Source organism: Aspergillus sclerotioniger, assembly GCF_003184525.1.
Source record: "Aspergillus sclerotioniger CBS 115572 chromosome Unknown BO94scaffold_10, whole genome shotgun sequence".
In the NCBI taxonomy this organism is placed as follows: Eukaryota; Fungi; Ascomycota; class Eurotiomycetes; order Eurotiales; family Aspergillaceae; genus Aspergillus; species Aspergillus sclerotioniger.
The window spans coordinates 837,177-855,442 of record NW_020291000.1 but is presented as its reverse complement, the minus strand read 5'-3'; the positions used below and the strand labels follow the sequence as shown (position 1 = coordinate 855,442).

The 18,266-nt window shown below is 53.0% G+C and overlaps 6 protein-coding genes across 6 annotated transcripts; 5 read left to right on the top strand and 1 right to left on the bottom strand.

Moving 5' to 3' along the window:
* Positions 1-1,474: 1,474 nt before the first annotated feature.
* BO94DRAFT_463440 (nitrogen regulatory protein area) lies at positions 1,475-4,153 on the top strand (the record flags this gene model as incomplete). The annotated part of the gene is made up of 2 exons (XM_025608024.1): positions 1,475-1,908; positions 1,975-4,153. 2 exons carry the CDS (start codon positions 1,475-1,477, stop codon positions 4,151-4,153), a joined length of 2,613 nt encoding a protein of 870 aa, XP_025468935.1.
* Positions 4,154-6,349: 2,196 nt separating this feature from the next.
* BO94DRAFT_534059 (IPI1/TEX10 family protein) lies at positions 6,350-7,716 on the top strand. Its single transcript, XM_025611452.1, has 4 exons — positions 6,350-6,477; positions 6,540-6,612; positions 6,675-7,273; positions 7,294-7,716. The coding sequence occupies exons 1-4, from the start codon at positions 6,430-6,432 to the stop codon at positions 7,591-7,593; spliced, it is 1,020 nt and encodes a 339-aa protein (XP_025468934.1). The 5' UTR covers positions 6,350-6,429; the 3' UTR covers positions 7,594-7,716.
* Positions 7,540-9,512, bottom strand: BO94DRAFT_28962 (nucleobase cation symporter-1 family protein). Its single transcript, XM_025606688.1, has 3 exons — positions 9,285-9,512; positions 8,597-9,231; positions 7,540-8,551 (listed from the first exon to the last, which is right to left on the bottom strand). Exons 1-3 carry the CDS (start codon positions 9,418-9,420, stop codon positions 7,727-7,729), a joined length of 1,596 nt encoding a protein of 531 aa, XP_025468933.1. The 5' UTR covers positions 9,421-9,512; the 3' UTR covers positions 7,540-7,726.
* Positions 9,513-10,283: 771 nt separating this feature from the next.
* Positions 10,284-12,050, top strand: BO94DRAFT_534056 (putative aminotransferase). The gene is made up of 7 exons (XM_025611451.1): positions 10,284-10,398; positions 10,446-10,479; positions 10,531-10,660; positions 10,705-11,025; positions 11,073-11,150; positions 11,197-11,704; positions 11,750-12,050. The coding sequence occupies exons 1-7, from the start codon at positions 10,323-10,325 to the stop codon at positions 11,803-11,805; spliced, it is 1,203 nt and encodes a 400-aa protein (XP_025468932.1). The 5' UTR covers positions 10,284-10,322; the 3' UTR covers positions 11,806-12,050.
* A 260-nt stretch (positions 12,051-12,310) lies between these two features.
* Positions 12,311-13,816, top strand: BO94DRAFT_555673 (epoxide hydrolase; the record flags this gene model as incomplete). The annotated part of the gene is made up of 7 exons (XM_025613817.1): positions 12,311-12,528; positions 12,577-12,707; positions 12,762-13,043; positions 13,096-13,282; positions 13,337-13,457; positions 13,523-13,678; positions 13,727-13,816. The coding sequence occupies 7 exons, from the start codon at positions 12,311-12,313 to the stop codon at positions 13,814-13,816; spliced, it is 1,185 nt and encodes a 394-aa protein (XP_025468931.1).
* A 2,651-nt stretch (positions 13,817-16,467) lies between these two features.
* Positions 16,468-17,207, top strand: BO94DRAFT_534053 (uncharacterized protein). The gene has a single exon (XM_025611450.1). It carries the CDS (start codon positions 16,513-16,515, stop codon positions 16,741-16,743), a length of 231 nt encoding a protein of 76 aa, XP_025468930.1. The 5' UTR covers positions 16,468-16,512; the 3' UTR covers positions 16,744-17,207.
* Positions 17,208-18,266: the final 1,059 nt, after the last annotated feature.

Here is an 18,266-nt window from a genome sequence, read left to right as displayed (position 1 = left end):
TTCTGAATGAATCTCGAGAGAACGAGTGAGTACCAACCCACCCACCACCCTCTTCCAATCCTCTCCCAGTTGCACGTCAAGACTGATTGATGGATGGATGGATGGAGAGGGGCAAAAGACCGTGTCTGTAATAATTAAGGCCCGACCTTGACTGGATTAGACTTAACCGCGACCCTCCACTCTGCCACTCACGGTGCCCACTTTCCACTCTCCGGCTCCGTCATCCATCGCATTCTTCAATTCCCACGGCCTCTTATTATTTCTCTTCGGGCCTCCCCAGTCCTTCCTCCGTCTTATCTTCTCTCTTTCTTTTCTAATCTGGGTGGTTGCCGTGATTTGATTTGATCTGATCTGATTTGTCTGGCCTGTTCCGGGATCCTCCCCCCCCTTCCCTCCTTCGTCCTGTTTTTTTCCCCAGAATCAGCCTTTCACCGCGTCATGTGCATCGGGAGGGTCTAGCCCCCCTCGCCGGTCATCAACATCATCATCATCATCATCATCAGCACCCTCCTCATCTGCCATCCCCTGCGACCTCATCCGTCCCCACGCATACCAGACACAGCATCAATTCAATTCAAATCAAGCAAGAGATTTTAAACCCGAATAAAAAGAAAAAGGAAAAGGCAAAGGAAAAGGAATCGACCCCGTTGTCAGATCAGCTGCAAAACCAGGCATTTGCAAAAGGTACGCACATCACCACCACTCTGGACACCCTCGGACGGAGCCCGCCGCAGCAACGGAAGGGGAAAGGGAAAGGAAAAAGAAAGGAAGACCCAAGGAAAAGCCGGGGGGAATGCAGCCCATGCAGCCACCGCATCTTGGATTTAGTTTTGCTGCACTGGCCTGAATCGCACCACTGACCTGCCCCCGATCCTAGCTCCCGTTGTCTGCTGCACTTGCCAGTCCAGCATCCTCATCCTTCGTCCTGCTGGGACTTGACCAGAGGCAACTTATTTTTATTTTCTCTCCCACCACCACCAACCCCATTGGCATCGGGTCCCTCCCACCTTTTGGCCAATTTCGATATCCCATTGATTATTATTGCCCAGGGTCCGACGGCCTTGCTCGTTTACGGCGGGTAGCCTGGAATTCCTCGTGCTGCGGGCACCGGCCATTCTTCTTGTTCGGCTTCTTCTGCACCTCCCTCAGCTTTCCTTCACTCGTCCGCCCTTTAATCTTTCCTCTCTCACTCTCTTTCCCTCCCTCCCTCCCTCGCCTCTTATCTCTCTCCGTCCCTACTGTGTCCCAGTTCCCTCCCCCTCTCCCCCTCCCTCCCCTCCCCAATCTTTCCCTATCTCTTGGGTCTCTGCACCTCTTATCTTTAATTCTTTTTTTCCCCTTTTCTTTTCTTTTCTTTTTTTTTTTTTTAATTCCCTTTTCGAATTCGGTGACCCTCTTTTTTTCGTCTCCGTCGCGTGGGCCCCCCCAATAAGACGACGTCGTCGAACCACCACGCTCAGCCCAACGCGCAGTCATGTCCGGGTTGACCCTGGGGGGAGGCGTGCGACCGACGCAATCCGCAGCCTTTGCCTCGCTCCAGGATTCCGCCGACGCCGACCGCCGCTCCTCCACCACCACCACTAACCCCCTCCACTTCCCTCCGACCTCCTCCCAACTCTCTGACGATTTCTCCTTTGGCTCTCCAATTAGTCCCGCCGATTCCTCGAATGCTCAGGACAATCTGCTGCAGGACACTTTATTTCCTGAATGGAAGGCCGGCCCGCCTCGAGGTCCCTTTGACGGGACTGATGAGATGCAACGGAAGGACCCATTAGCGACTCAGATATGGAAGCTGTATTCTAGGACCAAGGCTCAGTTGCCCAACCAGGAGCGCATGGAGAACCTGACGTGGCGGATGATGGCCATGAGTTTGAAACGCAAGGAACGGGAACGTGCTCAGCAATCTCGGTAGGTGGAGTGTGTCCCCCTGCGGTCGCTCGATGGAATGCTGATCGAAGTTTGTGTGCGTCCTAGTCTCTCCGCTCGAAACAGCCTCTCCGGCCCCAGTGGCATTGCTCAACTGCGCTTGTCCGATCGCGAGCCGACCGTGGCAACCACCTCTACCATCACCGACCTGACCTCCGATCCCATGAACCTCGACGATTTCATTGTCCCCTTTGAGTCTCCTTCCGACCACCCATCGCCTCAAGCCACGAAAGGCGAGGCAACGTCGGCTGCGATTCCCATCAAGTCTCGCAAGGACCAGGTGGCCGAGTCCACCCCGGTGCCCGCCTCGTTCCCCCATCCACCCCAGGACCAGCGAAAGAACAGTGAGTTTGGCTACGTGCCCCGCCGGGTCCGTAAGACGAGCATCGACGACCGGCAGTTCTTCAATCTGCAAGTGCCAACCCGCAAACGCCCGGCCGAGTCGTCGCCCCAGGTGCCGCCCGTGTCGAACGCGATGCTGGCCCACGACCCGGATCTGTCGGGCGGTGTGCCCGACTACACGCTGGATGCGTCGTCGGCCTTCGCACTCCATCATAATACCCATTCCTCTTCCCACCAAAACCACACTTCTCCGGGCGTGCCGTTCGGTCTGGATACCTACGGCCTGAGCGACGACCCCATTCTCACTTCCGCCGGCCCCTACCAGACGCAGTTTACTTTCTCTCCCACCGAGTCGCCCATGACGTCAGGCAACCCCTTCGCCAACCTCTACGCCCACACGCCGGTGGCATCGTCCCTCAACTCGACCGATTTCTTCTCCCCACCGCCGTCGGGATACCAGTCGACGGCGTCGACGCCGCAGCCGGCCTACGACGGTGAGCATTCGATGTTTTTCGATATGCCGTCGGTGGATGCACGCACGCAGCGGAGAGTTCCCAATTACGTGTCGCACCGCACGTCCAATCTTTCGGCCTCGCTGCAGCCGCGATACATGTTCAACCAGAGCCAGGATCAGTCGCACCACGCCGGTAACCACTCGTCGTCGATGCATTCGCCAGGGTATCCCATCCCGCAGCCACAGCACGTGGATCCGTCCCAGGTACTCGGTCCGAGCGATTTCTCGACCGGAGCGTCTCATGCGGCCATGTTCAGCTTTGGGGCCGACTCGGACAATGAGGACGACGAGGGCAACCAGTTTTCCGACCGGGCGGGCTTGCCGATGTCCGGTGAGTTGGATGATGGTGCCGATATGAACGGCGGGATGCAGTGGGACGCCCAGTTCCCTGGCTCATTCCACTCGCTGCCTGGGTTCAGCGCACAGCACCGCAAGCATGTGACGATCGGGTCCGCAGACATGATGGATACCCCAAGCGAATGGCAGGGCACCAGTCTGGGCCGCACGCATGGATCGGCCGCCTCGGTCAGCGAGGTGCGCAACCGCGAGCAGGATCCCCGGCGGCAGAAGATTGCCCGCACGACGTCGACGCCCAACACGGCGCAACTGCTGCGCCAGAGCATGAATGCGAATACCTCGCACACATCGCCCAACACTCCGCCGGAGTCGGGGCTCAATAGTGCGGTGCCGTCCCGGCCGGCCAGTCCGGGCGGCTCCAAGAACGGCGAGCAAAGCAGCGGCCCGACCACATGCACGAACTGCTTCACGCAGACGACCCCGCTGTGGCGACGCAATCCCGAGGGTCAGCCGCTGTGTAACGCCTGCGGGCTGTTCCTCAAATTACACGGTGTTGTGCGGCCGCTCTCGCTCAAGACGGACGTGATCAAGAAGCGCAACCGCAGCAGCGCGAACAGCCTGGCGGTGGGCACATCCCGGACGTCGAAGAAGTCGGCACGGAAGAACTCGGTACAGCAGTCGACGGTTACGACGCCGACGTCGAGCCGGGCGCAGAGTGGAGCGACGTCGTCGGAGTCGCCACCCGCGGTACCGGGGGGAAGTTCGTCGAACAGAGCTGCCGGCGTGATCCCCATCGCGGCGGCACCACCGAAGGCGAACCCGGCAGCGAGCTCTCCAGGCCAGAGTCGGGGATCCTCGGTGCAGATGGCGCCGAAGCGTCAGCGTCGGCTGGAAAAGGCCACGGACGCGGAGGCGGCGGATGACGCGAGCAAGTCGACCACGTCGAGCGGACGATCGAAGGTGGTGCCGCTGGCGCCTGCGATGCCGCCAGCGGCGGCCAACCCGGCCAACCACAGCATTGCGGGCGGGCAGGGGGCCAGCCAGGAGTGGGAGTGGCTGACTATGAGTCTGTAGTCGGAGGCCCTTCCAAGGAGGAATCTTTTCTTGTTTCTGATGTTCCACGATAGACATGACCGCGCAGCAAGGAGTTCTCGCTAGACGAGCAGGAGTTGGTAATATGACGGTAATGGTCTGCGCTGGCTGGCGGCAGGTCTAATGAGTGATGCGATTTCGGTTCTATGGGGTTGCTTAGTACATGTCTAATGAAGGGGATGGATGAGCGGGAGGATTTTATTGTGTTTTGCTTGATACAATCGCGTCTGTCCGGATCCCAGCCTTTTGTGTTTTGTCTGTTTCTGCTTGTGTTTCTGATGATTTGAGTGTCTTTTCTATCTTTCCTTTGTCTTTGTGTTTGTTTGTCGAGGCTTGGGACCGGGCAGAAGTGCGCATCTCATTGTTTAGAGTGATCTTTGAGTTTATGAAGTGCTTTGTGCAGCAATTGTGATTATGAATAGTCTGTCAGTCTGACAAGGATGATCAATGTCAATTTGAATTCTCCGTCACTTGCATCCCTCCTTTCGTAGACAAACACCAGCAGCAGCTCAACCATCATAGCATTCCTACCCCAAACCAAAACTGTATCGCCGTCATCACTCCCATAAAGTGTACCCCAATCCCAGCAACAACACAAACATGCCAGACGACATGCGAATTAAAAACCTCGGCCCAGAACGACTCCGGGAACCACCTCTCGGGAATTCTTGACTGGAGCAGTAAGTAGCGTTAGCCCTACCCAACGAATAGAAACCAACATATCACTTAACCCAGAACCCCAACACATGAGGATGCACCCTCCACTCCCGGATAAAACAAGTGTAGGTAGGGAGAAAGTAACGAACCAAATAAACCCCCACACCTAATATGAACACCACTCCCTCAAGCATATACCACCCAACACCTACATCCAACAGATACTCCCTTCCGTAGATACCATACCCATGGAAGATAGGTATTAGTGCCGTAAGCGCAGTCAGAACTAACGATAGCACTCGTAGGTTGGCGTACTCCAGGGATTGGTATTTGGATGTGAGGTGGGTTGCTATCGGGAATGTGGAGAGGATGAGGATCTGAGTTGTAGGCAGGCGAATTTGGGTTGTTAGCTTGTAGATATAGTGGAAGTGTGATGGAATGAGTTGAAACATGGAGTGTATAGTCTGTGTTGGTAAATGGGTAGGTGGGTATGTAGATAGGTAGGTCTGCATTAACTCACAAAAGAGATATATCTCCAACTTAGGTCCTGTCGATCATAGAACCCGAAGTACAGGCCCGTGGTGTAGCTTGCCACGATGAGGAGAATGATTCCGGTGTAGTCATAGCGGAGGAATCGGTTTGCTATGGCTGGGGGTGTGTGTTCGTGAAGGTGGTAGGTTGTTGAGAGGAGTAGGGTGGTTGTTGCGGCGAGGAGGTTGAGGATGAGGATGGGTTTTGCGGGGGTGGAGATGAAGACAGAAGAGGGGGTGGTAGTGATGGTGATGGAGATGGTTAGGATGAGTAGGACGAGGGTCGGGATGAGGTGTGTGTATATTGAGAGGGTGGCGGGATGGAGAGTGAACCAGAGTTGGGGGACAGGAGGGGGGTGGTTGGGGGCAGAGGCGGAGGTGGGTTGCGGTGGGGATGGGAGGAGGAGAGGATAGAGTGGGAGTAGAGGTGTGGATGTGGAGGCGGGGACGGAGAGTGGATGACATGATGAGAATAATGAGTGTTGTAGAAGTTGTCGAAGGTGATGGTGGTGGAAGTGAAGATGAAGGTGAAGATAGAATTGGGTGGTGCTGGTGTTTACACCGGCGACTTCTTTGTACGTAGGGACTTGCTGTATTGGGCAGATGATGTGTAACGCCCACTCAGACAGGGAAGATCCAGCACATGGGATGCTTGTCTCAGTAGACTGTATGAAATATGCAGGATTTCAGTAAAGCTGGTTTGGATGTACATCTAAAGACCATCGTGGAGTGAGTGTGTTGGGGTTCTGCAATTGGGAGAGTCGAAACAAGCTATAGCATGCTTCCATCTGAGGTATGAACTCCAGTGTCTACTCAATAGAAATAAGCTATCGATTGCCCATCCTCATGTCTATAGCTAAAAAATGCTGCTCCAAATAACCCCCAAGTCGCCATATACTACACACCAACCAATCACACCCCGCCGGTCACATGACACACGTGACCATATAAAAATTCCTCCGCAACATGCATACAACGACATCAACTCCCAGCACACCAATCCACATATCTCCATCCTCCTTCCTTAATCTCCCATAAAACCCTCATATACACTCCCTCCACACCGCAACAATGGGTTCCAGCGCCAAAAAGAAGAAGGAGAAGCGTCAGGACTTCCAGGTACCCCCATCCCCTATCCCCCCAATATCACCCACACCACCAACATACTAACCAATCCCCAGAAAGCCAAACTCAGAGTCGGCAAAGCCAAAGGCAAGCCCGAAAACTTTACCGACACGAGCTTCAAGACCAAGGGTACATCCCCTAACCCCTTTTCCCCCCTATCATGCCCACCAATTCTAAGAAATGATATACAGGTATAACCCTAACCCAACAATCCCTGACATTAACCGCCCCTTCTACCCAATCCCAATTCACACATCATGTCTCCCTCCTAAACTCCAAGTCGGACGCTCAGCGCCGCGACTCCCTCGCCCACCTAACCACCCACATCACCTCCAAACCCACCTCCCAGCCCCTCCCTCAACCCGTAAGCACTCTCCTCCCCACCCTCTCCCCCCTCATGCTAGACGCAAACACAAACGTGCGCACCCAACTCCTCAAACTCCTCCGTGCCCTGCCCCCATCCGACGTGGAAGACCACGTCGTCCAACTCATGCCTTACATCCGCGCCGGCATGACCCACCTGGCGGCTGATATCCGCGTCACTGCCATTGAGGTGCTCTCGTGGCTGGTTGAGATCGCGGGGTCGGCAGTTGTCTCGTGCGCAGGTGGCTGGATCAAGACTCTCAATTGCTTTCTCTCGGTGTTGGGGTGGCATACGGAGGAGTCGTCGAAGTGGTCGTCGACTCGGGCTGCGTTTGGGAAGGCGGGTGCCAAGGGGAAGCCCATGGTGAAGGTGTTGGGTGTTTTGGCGGAGTTTTTGGAAGCGGGGATTGGTGAGGAGGATGAGGATGTGGTGATGGGGGTGCCGAGGTGGAGAGTGGATATGGGAGCGGCGATGGAGGGTTTCCAATTGTGCAGACCGACGTGCATATGATGCCGAAGACGGCGCAGCCGTATGTGTATTTGAATTTGTTTGGGTCGCCGAGAGATGAGGAGGGGGAGATGTATGAGACTAGGGAGGAGAGGTTTCGGGTGTTCAAGAGTCGGTTTTTGGTCGCGGTTGAGCGCGGGGTCGAGAGTGCGAAGCAGGATGGCGGCGAGGTTGGACGGGCGTCGTCCGCTGTGAGTAAGGTGTTGAAGGAGGCCAGGGGCGTCGATTGGGAGGGTTGATGGGTTGTGTTCATTCTGGCGTTGTGTGGATTGTTTTTGGGTCCGTTTCTTTGTCTGCTACGGGTGTATGGTATAGATTTGTTATATTGTGTGTGTGCTATGTGCTTGATGATTAGATTAAAAGTATGACTATTTATACTTTGGTCTTCTCCTGCATGTTATCAAACGTCTCCTCCGAACCAGCACCAACATCCTGTCCATCGTAGATCTCCTCCGCCAAAACAGCCCTCTCGATGAGAGCGTGCCGGGGAGGGAACCACCACGACAGCCCGACATAAACTACGGTGGTCCCTACGAACCCCAGTAGCCAACCGAACTGGTATGGGTGGACCCCCACTCCCACCGAGATACTGCTGTTGACTGAGTTGATCAGCCCCGGCAGACTCGGCACCACGCCGACTATGAACGCGACGATGGCACGCCAGTTCACGCCCCACTCGGAGTACTTGTATACTGGGTTGTTTGGCTGGTATAGAGCCAGCGTGTCGTACTTCCCGCGCTTCAGCAGCCAAAAGTCCCACAGCATGATCGCCGCTATCGGTCCCAGGAAGATCGCATACGCAGACATGAAGTTCATGAAGCTGTCCGCAGATTCAAGGATCTTCCACGGCACCAGAGCCCAGGACAGAAGGCCGCAGATGATTTGCCCTCGGCGCAGGTTGACATGCCCGGGGAACAGGGCCATCAGATCGTTAGCCGCTGAAATTGAATTCGCGGATATGTTGACACCTAGAGAAGCCAGGGCAAATGAAAACGCCGCAAAGAAGCGGCAGGCTCGGCTAGACCAGTGGCTGATCAGCTCGATCGGATCCCATGGGATAGACCCGCCATAACGGGCGTATCCAGCGGAGGAGGCGGCGATGCCGATGAATGAGATGAACGTGAAGACAATAGGCAGCATAGGCACGTATAGCAGCTGCCATTTGGCCGTGACACGCGAGTATCGAGAAAAGTCGGACTATTGCTGTTAGTCTTTGCTATCGTGCAGATTGCGTAGACATACCTGGTTCACACTGAGCGTGGCATAGTTGCCAAGAACCGAAGTCATGCTCGCCAGGAATACCCAACTGTACTGTGACCCAGAAACGGTCGCTTTCTCTTTGAACATTGTACCTCCGCCCTCGGCCACAAACGCCCAGATCAAAATCGCAATCCATGAGATGGGAACCAGGACTGACTTGACCACAAATAGCCACCGCACTTTGTTTGGGTGGATGCAAAGAAACGGGAGCTGAAATAACCAGAAGATCAAGTACCCAACCATGCCATTTGTAGTAATACCTTGATCCTCGGGGATCTCGTTCTTCACCTTCAAGAAGCTAGGCCAGATGGCTCCGATCATCGCCCGCACGGCATTTCCACCGTTGACATTCTGGATGGCGAACCAGAACAGTGCCAGAATGACTCGAGATATGATAGCAACGTATGACCCCCAGAAACCCCAACTGGCTCGTGCAATCACGGGGAAAGGAATATGATAGAGCGCGCCCACGGCGCCGTTAGCCGCGATGACGAAAGATATGATGAAGAAAGAAATGGCGACGATGATGAGCGACTCGCGCCAGCTGAGGCCTACAGCCAAGATACTGCTGGCAAACTGCCATGTAGCTGCGTTGAATGCGTCTGAAACCCAGTACGCTGTAGATACGTCAGCACAGGCAAACGAAAACAAGGGAAGGGGGGGGTCGTACAGATGAAGCTAAGCGCCCCCCATTTCCGACGATGGAGAGGAACCGGGTCCAGATCAAGGTTGGTCCAGCGAGAGCTTCCATCGGCGAACGCAGAGCGCGAGTGCGCCACCCGAAGATGAGGCCGTTCGAACTTCATACTTGGTTCTCCACACCCGTCGAGATGCAATGGATGAAGTTGGAGGGTCAAGAACCATCCGATGCAAAACTGCGGGTAAAGAAGAAAAAGCAAATATGGCCGATCGAAAGCAAGGAATACGGTCGCACAAGCTGTGCTGGCCCATGTGCTACAATTAAGAAAGCTGCAGACTTGCAATCATGACCTACAGCCCATCTTTTCCAGTCAGATAAGCATGATAAGCACCCCAACGGGCGATAGCTACCGCGCTACCATTGGATGCCAGGGCGAACAGACTCCTTGACCCTCGATAAGACGATCGGAGAGCGGAGCGATCCAGACGAGCTGGGCTTCCTTTATGTGATAAGCGATCAGCATATCTCGTATTTTGCATCGAATCATCCAACTTGTTGGGCTTGACGTCAGGTACTGGCTCGATCCGCAGAGCTTTCAGCCGATCCATGGTTCCCTGCGTTTATCGAGCGTCAGCATTAAGCTTACCCCAGTGGAATGGAAATTGAAGTACGGAACCCCTATCCATGGCCTGGGAAATTTCTTCCAAGTTCACCTCTCCTTCTAGCGTGCTTTTCTGTCTTTGACCTTGGTTCTTGGTGATGTGCTGCAACCCAAGATTCCCACCCGTCAGAAAGAGGGTAGCATTGATGAGGATAGCGATTATCGAGGCTTCGTAGCTCTGGTGAACTTAATTAAAGCTAATATTGCCCAGCTAGCAATCGTGGCGAGTCTGAAGGTGCGATCTAGCTACTAGATAACATAGTAGTAAGATAGGTGGATGAGGAGGGGAGAGTGGAGATGGCAGCTTAGTCTTACCCCTCCTGGCGGCCTTGCCCCCTCAGGCTGCTCCCCGCCAACACCAAAAAAAATCCACGTTGGACTCTCCCATTCAACACATACTACTCAACATGGTTTTCGGCATTACGCAGGCTCGTTCTCGCTTCCCCGCCTTGAATCAGGAACAAGTTTTCCTGGACAATGCAGGTGGGTATTGGCACCGCTTTAGGCCGATTTAACTAAACCGAACGCAGGAGGCAGCCAGGTGCTGGACTCGGTGATTGAATCGTACGTCCTCCAAGGCTTAGAGCGTATGTGAAGTTTGCTAATAATGTGCAGCGTCACCTCTTACCTCTCAAAGACCAACGTTCAACTGGGCGCAACCTACAATATCTCCAAGGTGTCAACTGCATCATATGGTCATGGCTACGAAGCAGCAGCAAAGTTCATCAATGCAAAGCCGGAGGAGGTATGTCGATCATGCACTTTAGAGTACAATTCTAACCCATATAGATCAGCCTAGGGGTCTCCACGACCCAGCTGCTGCACAACCTCTCCACTGCACTAGACTTTCAGCCAGGGGACGAGCTTATCGTGTCAAAGTTGAACCATGAGGCCAACTCAGCCCCCTGGGACAGGATCGCGCGCCGTTTGGGCCTGACCGTCAAGTGGTGGGGAGCTGCAGACCCCCGCAATCCGGTTTGCGATCCCAATGATCTGAAGCAGCTAATGTCGGAGAAGACGAGGCTCGTCGCGTGTCCCCATGCTTCGAATATCACTGGAACCATCACAAACGTCAAAGAGATTGCAAAGATTGTGCATCAGGCCCCCAGGGTATGACACTCTTTCACTATAGACAGGTATCATCTAACATGCAGTAGGCTTTGCTTTGCGTTGACGGGGTTGCTCTTGCTCCACACCGCCAGGTCGATGTTAAGGATCTTGATGTTGATTTCTACGTGAGTAGCAGCCAGCTCGAAGATTCACAGGGGCTGATCATGATAGGCATTCTCGTGGTACAAAGTTTATGGGCCTCATATAGCCCAGCTGTACGCTGCATCACGTATCCATGATCAGATCAACCCTCTTTGTCACTACTTTAAAAGCACAGAGACCCTCGATCTGAAGCTGAACCTAGCTTCGGCCAATTACGAACTGACGCAAAGTATTCCACGTGTTCTGGATTATTTCGGCCCCGATTTCTCTGCCACATGGGATCAAATGGCCACGTATGAGGAGAAGCTGCAGAAGATCCTTCTTGACTTTCTCAAAAGCAATGACCGCGTGACCATATATGGCGAGCCTTCTGCGAATAAGGAGCTCCGGGTCCCAGTGATCAGCTTCACCGTGAAGGGTATCAAAAGTCAAGCTCTTGTCGAGGAGGTTGAAAAGAGAAGTCCTTTTGGCTTCCGCAGTGGACATATGTACAGCCATCGGTTGATCAAGGACATCATTGGTCTGGGTGATGTTGAAGATGGGGTTGTCCGGATCAGCATGCTGCACTACAATACCGGTTAGTTTCCATCTAAAGTCGAGGATGCAATGCTAATGTAGGCAGAGGGCGAAATTACTTCACTTGTTGAGCTGCTGCGCGAGATCATTGCAACGATTTAGAATCTTCTGAGAGCTACATCGACAATGCATGAAAGGGTCTGGTCCTAAAGGGCCAAACCTGTGGAGATGCATCGTCCTGCGGTCATATCATCCTCCACAACCAGCTTTGATTAAATAGACAACAGGCAGCATCAGGTAGCAGACCAGTTGGACTAAGACACTGCTGCCTTGTTTGATATAGTATCCTAGTCTGAGAGACTTTTGTCAAGTACCAATAGCCAATATCAACGTCATGAGTAGTGCACGGTTACTCCCTAGACGGACCACTAACCATTCATATCAAAGTGGATATTTTGGAGGATTCTTTAGCCCTTATATGTGAATATCGTATAAGACACGATATGTTCTAGCCCCTTGAGTACACCGATATATTGCTGACAGGGCCACTAACTCAATTAGTTGAAGTGATTATAAAAGCAGGTTATGTAACCGGTCAATTGCCCCGCGCTTTGCTTCCACAACACCCCAACAGCTCTCTTTTTTGCCTAACTTGCAGCTTGTTACAATGGCACTCGCTTTTAGCGATGTTCCCTCGGGTGCGAAAATCACTCCAACTCCCTTTCAAGTCCACGTCTCGGACGAACAGATCGAGGAGCTGCAGTTATTAGTGAAGCTATCGAAGGTTGCCCCTCCCACTTACGAAGGCCTGCAGCAGGATCGTAAATATGGCATCACCAATGAATGGCTTGCCACTGCCAAAGAGGCTTGGAAGGATTTCGACTGGTGAGATCCCCCATTGCCAATCAGTGCAGACCAATCTAACCAGTGCAGGCGATCTGCGGAAAACCATATCAACAGTTGGCCTCAATTCACGTATGATATTGAAGGCATAACCATCCACTTCGTGGCTCTCTTTTCCAAGAAGGATGCAATCCCTATTGTTCTCATCCATGGCTGGCCAGGCAAGCATATCTAGCCTACATATACCTGCCGAATAGAATTGACCCAGACAATAGGCAATTTTCTTGAGTTTCTCCCAATGCTGTCGCTCATCCGAGCGAAATATAGCCCTGAAGACTTGCCATACCATTTCGTGATACCCTCGCTTCCAGGGTTCACGTTCTCGTCTGGTCCTCCATTAGACACGGATTTTGCTGGCCATGACACAGCCAGGGTCATCAACCAGGTGATGCTCAACCTTGGGTTCGATGGTGGTTATGTGGCACAAGGCGGTGACATTGGGTCAAAGATCAGTCGCATACTTGCAGTCGATTATGACGCTTGCAAAGCTGTTCATCGTGAGCATGTTGGCCTTAGAGATTCCGTGATGGTCATCTAACTTCCTATTAGTGAATGCCTGCTTGATGGGCAAGCCGCCCAATGTACCGGACACAGCCATCACTGAAGCAGAAACACAAAGGCTAGCTCGCGCACAGTGGTTCGCTACCTATGGCTTAGGATATGCTGTAGAGCAAGGCACTCGACCCAGCACAATTGGCAATGTGTTATCAACAAACCCGGTTGCTCTGCTCTCCTGGTAGGTACTCGCGTACGATATGATATGCCAGCGTCATCTGACCAAATGTTACAGGGTTGGAGAAAAGTTCCTCGACTGGGCTGATGAGCCCATCCCCTTGGAAACTATCATCGAATCGGTGACTCTGTACTGGTTTACCGAGACGCTTCCTCGATCTATCTACCACTACCGGGAGGTACGTCCAGTATTAGTCCCTACCTCTGCGAGACATTGTCGCGACCGTACTCATCTTCATCCTAGAACTTTCCGCCGCCCGAGGTTAGGCATGCCGAAGATCCCCGATGGTACATCCGCAAGCCGTTTGGATTCTCTTATTTCCCGAAGGAGCTTATACCTGCACCACGCGCTTGGATTGAGACAACGGGCGACCTGGTGTTCTGGAGGGCACATGAGAAGGTATGCTTTGTCTTGGGCCTGCTGGAAACATCTGCTGACGCTGCACAGGGAGGACATTTTGCAGCGCTGGAAAGACCGCAGGAGATGCTTGATGATTTGACCGCGTTCTGTGAACAGGTATGGACAGAAGGAAAATAAGCTGGCGCCATCCTTTCCGTGGATTGTCGACAACATACTCCGTAGGGAGCTCCAGTCCAATAGCGGTCATAACAAATCAGACGCTAGGATTCGTCTCGGATGTAGTTATATATCGCTCATAGTAAAGGACATCACTTGAATGGACGCTCACCTAGCACGTAGGAGGCGTGGTTAGCTGAGTTTTCACTGCAACCGGATTGGATCCTTTCCCATGGAGTCATGATGAGACGATCCTCGTGCCTCCGTACTTTCATACAAAGTTTGCACAATCCCGTGATGGGTGGTATATCTCCGACCCTCCTTGCCTTCATCGTGTGACCTCATCCTTCGCTAAAGTCCCCCTGGCCAGCCAACACCGCACATCCAGGAGCTGATACGAAAGCCAGTCATCCATCCATCATCCCGCCCGTGGTACCTCGTCTGAGGGGGGTACTCCTGTCGTCCGCATGAGCCGGCATTAGCCTGCATCCTTCATGCGTGGTTCCCAAAGAGGGGAAGTTAAAGTTCTTTCCATCCTGTTCTAGACGGCGCAAATGTTTGCTGCCTCGCCCGTCGCCTGAGGCAGTTCCCCGGAGGATTTGCTGTCCAGCCGTATTCCGGATACGCCTCTCCGCCATGATTTGCTACTTTGAACGCGTATGGGCGTACAGTGGTACTTTTTGTGACAGGCTTTTGGCTTTGAACTTTTGACTTAGGTTGCATATAGTGTTTCCTCTAGCAGGGTTTTTTCCATGCCGGTGCCTTTATTGCGAGGCTGGCGTTATCCTATGCACTCCGATAATATAGTTCTGACCAGGGCAAGCAACTGCCGGTTGAAGAAAAATATATTTTGTCGCAAAGCCTGAAACATTGCCAAACAGACTTTTGGAGAGCAAAACTCTGGCTCCTGTCCACCGAGTCTAAACTGATGACACGTCTGTCACCGGTTGTAACTTCCCGGACCTTCTCTCCCTTACTCCGATGATCGTGAGGGATCGTCCAACAACCGACTTCAGCTGGAAGATTCTAAAGGCCACCAACTGGCCGAATAGGCATTTCATCAGCGACAAGAATCATTCAGTCAGTCAGTCAGAATCAACCCGACTGCCGGGCTCCCCCGACTGCCGGGCCAACCAGCGGGTTAACCAGCGGGCAGGGGCATCTAATTCACCGGGCAGCCCGGCACGGAACTGATCCCACGTCATTGGGCGGTGTGGCTCCACCCCTCTCGGGTTTGGCTGGCTTTTGCACTTGTCGCTAACCCGAACGGTGTGATGGCCGGAGTATCCCACAGCCACCCACGCCATGACTCAGTGTACGGGGTCTGCGAGTAGGGAAGGTCATGGGATTTGTCACCGACAGCGTCCAGCCAGCCCTTTGATTGATAGTATTAGTTTTATGCAGAGCCAATAGGCATGTACCTATTCTTAGAGGTCCACAGCCTCCCTACCAGCCTACCCTCTCTACAATCAGGTACAACATACCTACCTGGGGTTCTTGGTAACCCGAATCCTTGAATCCTAGATGCAGCATTATTAATTTATTGCATGGAACTATGACTCTTCGCATAGGGGAGTACAGAGTACGTGATTCTCACCTAAGACCCAGACTGGTGGAATGGTGGGAGAGTGGAGGAATCATGTGATGCGGTTATGTACTTGTGTTATGTACTCCTAAGTATGCATGAGCGGGCTTAGTCTTGTCCCTCTCCATCATCGTTCAGAGCTGGATCCTACCTACTCCCAAAGGAAGCTGTACCCCGTAGCATCTGCTTAGTTGCTGCTGTATTACTTCATTTCTGGACATTTGACCCTGGGCCTTGCTGGGTCTTTGAGGTGGATACGGCTTACTTGTTAGTCCATACTGTGATGTGGTTAGTTAGGCCAGGAGTCGGTAGCCTCAGAGCTACCCCGGAAAGGCAAACCGCAGTAGCTTATTCATGATCATACAATCGGCGGCTGGGCCAGAGGATTGGTTGGATATAGCATCGTCTCCGGAGTAAAGACGGAGTCCCATACGGCGCTTGTCGACGCTGGGTGGCTGTCACTGGTCGGTTCCTTTTCATTTCTGCTGCCTAGACTCACCACCCTGGTTACCTAATCTGACTGCGACCGGAGTGGTTCCACAGCCAGTTGTTCTTTTTTGCTCCAGCACGGTACACAATACTAATACAGTGAGTGAGTCTCTGTACGCGGTCTGCATCAGGTCATGTTCCAATGCAGGAAGAGAGGTCGGTGATCATGTCGCATTATTATTAAGATGAGGATCCAGATCCCTCCATGCATAGCCAGCAGGCTGTGTTTGTCCGGGTTTTGTTCGAACAGCCCCATCCATCATCCATCCATCCATCCCCCTTTCCACGTTTAGCTACAACAAGAATAGTAGTGAAGCCCCCGAAATGACGACGCCAGAAATTAAGTAAGGCAGGGAGATCTCCTAGTCCATGTACGTGTCACTGCCTCGCCTGGCAGCAGAGTCTTTCTCACCCCCCATTCTGACGATGGTGGCGTGGCTGGCAAATCCGCCCGCGGTGGTTGGCTGACCAACGGCATTTTCTCTGGGCCATGGACGGAAGCGGCAGGCCTCTCTCCCAATGAGACTGGCAGGCACAGCGAACGAGGATCAATATGCAAGATATACCATGACTTATGTTACACATCGTAAACGAACGGGTGTTACACTCGATCGTTGCTTACCTACACACATACATTCTATCCATGACAGGCCGGTTTCATGCCGTCGTCTATTGGATTATGCTTATTTCCCTAATGATACATAGTACAGACGTCAACCCGCTGGTCGATAGTATTGACTGGCTGTCTGGGTGCGTACAACTCCAGCTGCGTACAGCAGTTGGCCGAGGCGGTTCTGTTGCAACGGGATGTCTATCAGGTATCTCTTCCACGGCTAGGGTTGCCGACAGGGTAGGACAACTGCCACTGTCATAAGCACCTAAATACGGAGTACTGTTTTCAATGATAACAACTGATAGGTAGGAGTATTGTTGGGTCGGTTGGGCGATAAGTTGCGGAATGAAAAGACCACTTATCGGACTATAACATCAATCGTGTTATCATCCCGGTAACGTTGGATTATCTATCTATGGAGATGCTTAGGGAAGGGCTTCGGCAATCGCTATATCTGGAAACGGGAGTGTGCTGAGTCTTAGTCATGCCGATGTGAGAAAAAGCAGAAAAAGTTGCCGGGCTGGAGTAAGAATGCGGAACAAGATTATGAATCCAACATAAAAGTAAGAAGGCAGGGTCAGCGGACTCCGGCTACCATGGACCTGGCCAGCGGAAAGGGATTCATTCGCCTCCTTTAGGACCGGGTGGTGAATAATAATGAATAATGAGCAAATGGAGAGACAGAGAGAGAGGCGAAAAATGGGGGATGTGGAAAGGCACTGGAACCAAGACCAGAACCATGACCAGAACCAGAACCCGAGACCAGAGACCAGAACTAAAACCAAAACCAAAACCAAACCAAACCAAAACCAAAACCCTCCATGCCCAACTCGGGGCCCAGAGTTGTCCAGTAGGGGCCGTCCTATCTCGGATGGGCGTGAAGAGTCATCGTCCCTCCACTCCATCCGCTCCCGTCCTGCTTCCGATCATCGTCTGCCTTCCCCTTCTATTATTTCACTACTTACTCCGGCTTCTCCCTCCCTACCAGCAGGGCTGACTGTTCTTCACTGCCTCTCTCTCTCCTCTTCACCCTTCCCCTCTATACTCCCTCCCTCCCCCTCCCTTCACACTCCCCTGTCATCTCTTTCTTTCTTTCACTAGAAAGGAAGTGTGACTAGATAGTGAGAGTCATCATATAGTGCCTGGTTGATTTGCTTTCCGCGCTGCTGGTTTTGTCCTGTTCTTCCCGTCGCCTCTCCGCTCTCACCCTTTTTCAACCCATTCTGAAGAAAAAGCGTGGTCCCTGCGCCCGCTCACATTCAAGAACAAGTTCCGCCACTCTCGCCACTGGCTCCGGTGAGTAACTATGATTTCCTTTTTTAAGCCCGTTGACTCCTCCGTCGTGCCACTCGCCTCCGGCTAGCATCAGGTTGCCATCTCTGCCTAGATACGCTCTAGTCTGGCCGCCGCCCCCCAGTTAGTCATTCCTCTATCGCTCCGCCCTCCGTATAGTCACCGGACAGTTGGACCCTCTACCAAGTTCCCTGCCAAGTGAGATCCGGAGTAAGAGTCATAGGCGAGCGCTAAAGCGGAGAGATCCTCCATAAGATCATTGCTGACTCGTTCCTTCTTCGCCTTCAGCCTGTTTGAGCCTCGTCTACCTTCGTCTACTCATCTGCTGCCTCCGATACGACTGCTGACTGCCTGGACAAGCGCCACGCCTGCTTGTTGACAGTCTGCACTTTAAACCTCAGCGCCACCGCGTCTCAAAATGTACCCTGTTGTTATCAAGTCTATTGTTCCGATCACCTCTGTTGCAGACTCCTCAGACATTCAAACCTCCG

What these genes read in the sequence shown, in the direction of transcription:
- BO94DRAFT_534059 (XM_025611452.1), top strand. Translation starts at nt 6,430, where the DNA reads ATGGGTTCCAGCGCCAAAAAGAAGAAGGAGAAGCGTCAGGACTTCCAG. An exon ending in AGAAGCGTCAGGACTTCCAG is followed by an intron (nt 6,478 to 6,539) that starts GTACCCCCATCC and finishes ACCAATCCCCAG; the next exon opens with AAAGCCAAACTCAGAGTCGG. An exon ending in CACGAGCTTCAAGACCAAGG is followed by an intron (nt 6,613 to 6,674) that starts GTACATCCCCTA and finishes AATGATATACAG; the next exon opens with GTATAACCCTAACCCAACAA.
- BO94DRAFT_28962 (XM_025606688.1), bottom strand. Translation starts at nt 9,420, where the DNA reads ATGAAGTTCGAACGGCCTCATCTTCGGGTGGCGCACTCGCGCTCTGCG. An exon ending in GGGGGCGCTTAGCTTCATCT is followed by an intron (nt 9,232 to 9,284) that starts GTACGACCCCCC and finishes ACGTATCTACAG; the next exon opens with CGTACTGGGTTTCAGACGCA. An exon ending in CCACGCTCAGTGTGAACCAG is followed by an intron (nt 8,552 to 8,596) that starts GTATGTCTACGC and finishes TAACAGCAATAG; the next exon opens with TCCGACTTTTCTCGATACTC.
- BO94DRAFT_534056 (XM_025611451.1), top strand. Translation starts at nt 10,323, where the DNA reads ATGGTTTTCGGCATTACGCAGGCTCGTTCTCGCTTCCCCGCCTTGAAT. An exon ending in CTGGACTCGGTGATTGAATC is followed by an intron (nt 10,480 to 10,530) that starts GTACGTCCTCCA and finishes AATAATGTGCAG; the next exon opens with CGTCACCTCTTACCTCTCAA. An exon ending in TTGTGCATCAGGCCCCCAGG is followed by an intron (nt 11,026 to 11,072) that starts GTATGACACTCT and finishes AACATGCAGTAG; the next exon opens with GCTTTGCTTTGCGTTGACGG.
- BO94DRAFT_534053 (XM_025611450.1), top strand. Translation starts at nt 16,513, where the DNA reads ATGACAGGCCGGTTTCATGCCGTCGTCTATTGGATTATGCTTATTTCC.